The 1,567-nt window shown below is 53.9% G+C and overlaps 1 protein-coding gene across 1 annotated transcript; it reads left to right on the top strand.

The window, feature by feature from the left end:
* Positions 1 to 262: 262 nt before the first annotated feature.
* Positions 263 to 674, top strand: Pmar_PMAR010698 (hypothetical protein; the record flags this gene model as incomplete). Its single annotated transcript, XM_002771310.1, has 1 exon — positions 263 to 674. A coding segment is annotated over one exon (412 nt), but the record flags the coding sequence as incomplete, so codon positions are not given.
* Positions 675 to 1,567: the final 893 nt, after the last annotated feature.

Below are 1,567 nucleotides of genomic sequence, written 5' to 3'. Positions count from 1 at the left end.
GCATATGGGGGACTCGACGGAGAGTCCGAAACAACCACTATGACGGAGGTAGCCGATGCGAAGTCTGCCAGCTCAACCACCAAAAGTCCCGGTACTGCCAGCGAAGTCGTCGATGCCAACAAAAACTATGGTGGTGGTGGTGTCGTCGTGGTCGAGATCTTCTCGAAGCTGAGGAAGACACGGTTGCTTATCTGAGCCGGTTGCTCTGGTTAGCGAGGTCACGATCGTTCGAGGCAGCAGTCGAGTGTGATAAGGGTTACAGGCTGGCCTTGCCACAAGGGGTCACCCGCCTGCGGGACACTGACCCTTCTCTCCAAGTCGACTCTGCCCTCGGTACCTATTTAAGATTCAATCAGTCTCACGAGTTGATAGCTGTAGCCTTGGCTGAACCGGCGGTGAGCCAATCTGGCATACCCAGGCCACCTTCGGGCGAGGGTATACGTAGGCAAGGGAGCGCTATGCACTTCGGTGCTGACACTTGCCGTTTCACTCGCCAATCCTGTCCCTTCGGTAGGGATTGCCGTTATCGTAAACATTTCGGCGACCCCCAATCTAAGCCTCATTGGCAGAACGGTCAAGGTGGGGAGAAGGACAGTAGCTTCGGGTCTGATAAACGCCCTAGGACTGGGCAGGTGAAGGATGAACCATCAAGGAAGAACCCTAAGAACCAATAGCTGCGGCATTGGTTTGGTGCCAATCCAACACTGTTGAAGCTGAGTTTCCGCCATTTTCCGAAGTTTGATTATCACGTAACGTAGTCAAAACTGGTCGCTGCTGCGTTGCGTCAGTGCCGTTCCTAGTGGTCATAACACCATAAATGGGACGGAGGAAACGTCGTTCTCGGAACGACTGTCGTTCAGTTTGGTTCCCACTTAACAAAGAGAGTCTCTTTAAGAGACTCTTCTTTGGGAAATGCCACACGTGAGGTCTACCCAAGCGAAGAAACAGCGAGATAGGCGCAGAAAGTTGGGCAGCAAGCCTGAAGATCACCCTTGGGTAACGTCGACCCAGGAATTATCAGCCGCAGCGGTGGAGGGAAAGCCTCGAGATGGCTCCGGGTACTCAGGGCAGTGGGACAAGTTCGAGTTTCGAGAATCTGAGTTGCCATTAATAGAGAGTACTTCTGGGATTCTAATTAAGCACACAGAGAGGTTCTGTGCGGCCCGAAAGGACTTCTTAGATCGTTTCTTCGCCAGCTCTCGGGAAGAGCAATCCGCGATGAGTGTGGAGTGGAACGCCGATGATGGAGCTCCCCTCAATAGTGTGGCCAATGATCTCCTTGAGGACTTGACCACTTTCATCTCGGTCGCGAAGGACATCAATAAATCGGAGCTGGGAGAGCTGGCCGCCCCCCCGTCCCCTCTACGCGCTAGACTGCTAGAAGAACTCTGCCTCAGTACGGCCCCTGGTGAAGGAGCAACAACGGAGTCGCCCGGTGAAGACGCGGATATCTGCCGGATGGTAGCTGAGGGAGCACCAATTGGGCCTCTTGATCCCGGTTCGAGTAAATGCGGAATGGCCAGCAGTCGATACTGACAAGTTTGGCAAACCAAAGAAGGATGAGCCG

This window comes from Perkinsus marinus, assembly GCF_000006405.1.
Source record: "Perkinsus marinus ATCC 50983 genomic scaffold scf_1104296963048, whole genome shotgun sequence".
NCBI lineage: Eukaryota > Perkinsozoa > Perkinsida > Perkinsidae > Perkinsus > Perkinsus marinus.
The sequence above is the reverse complement of the archived record's forward strand: the minus strand, read 5'-3'. Positions and strand labels throughout refer to the sequence as shown.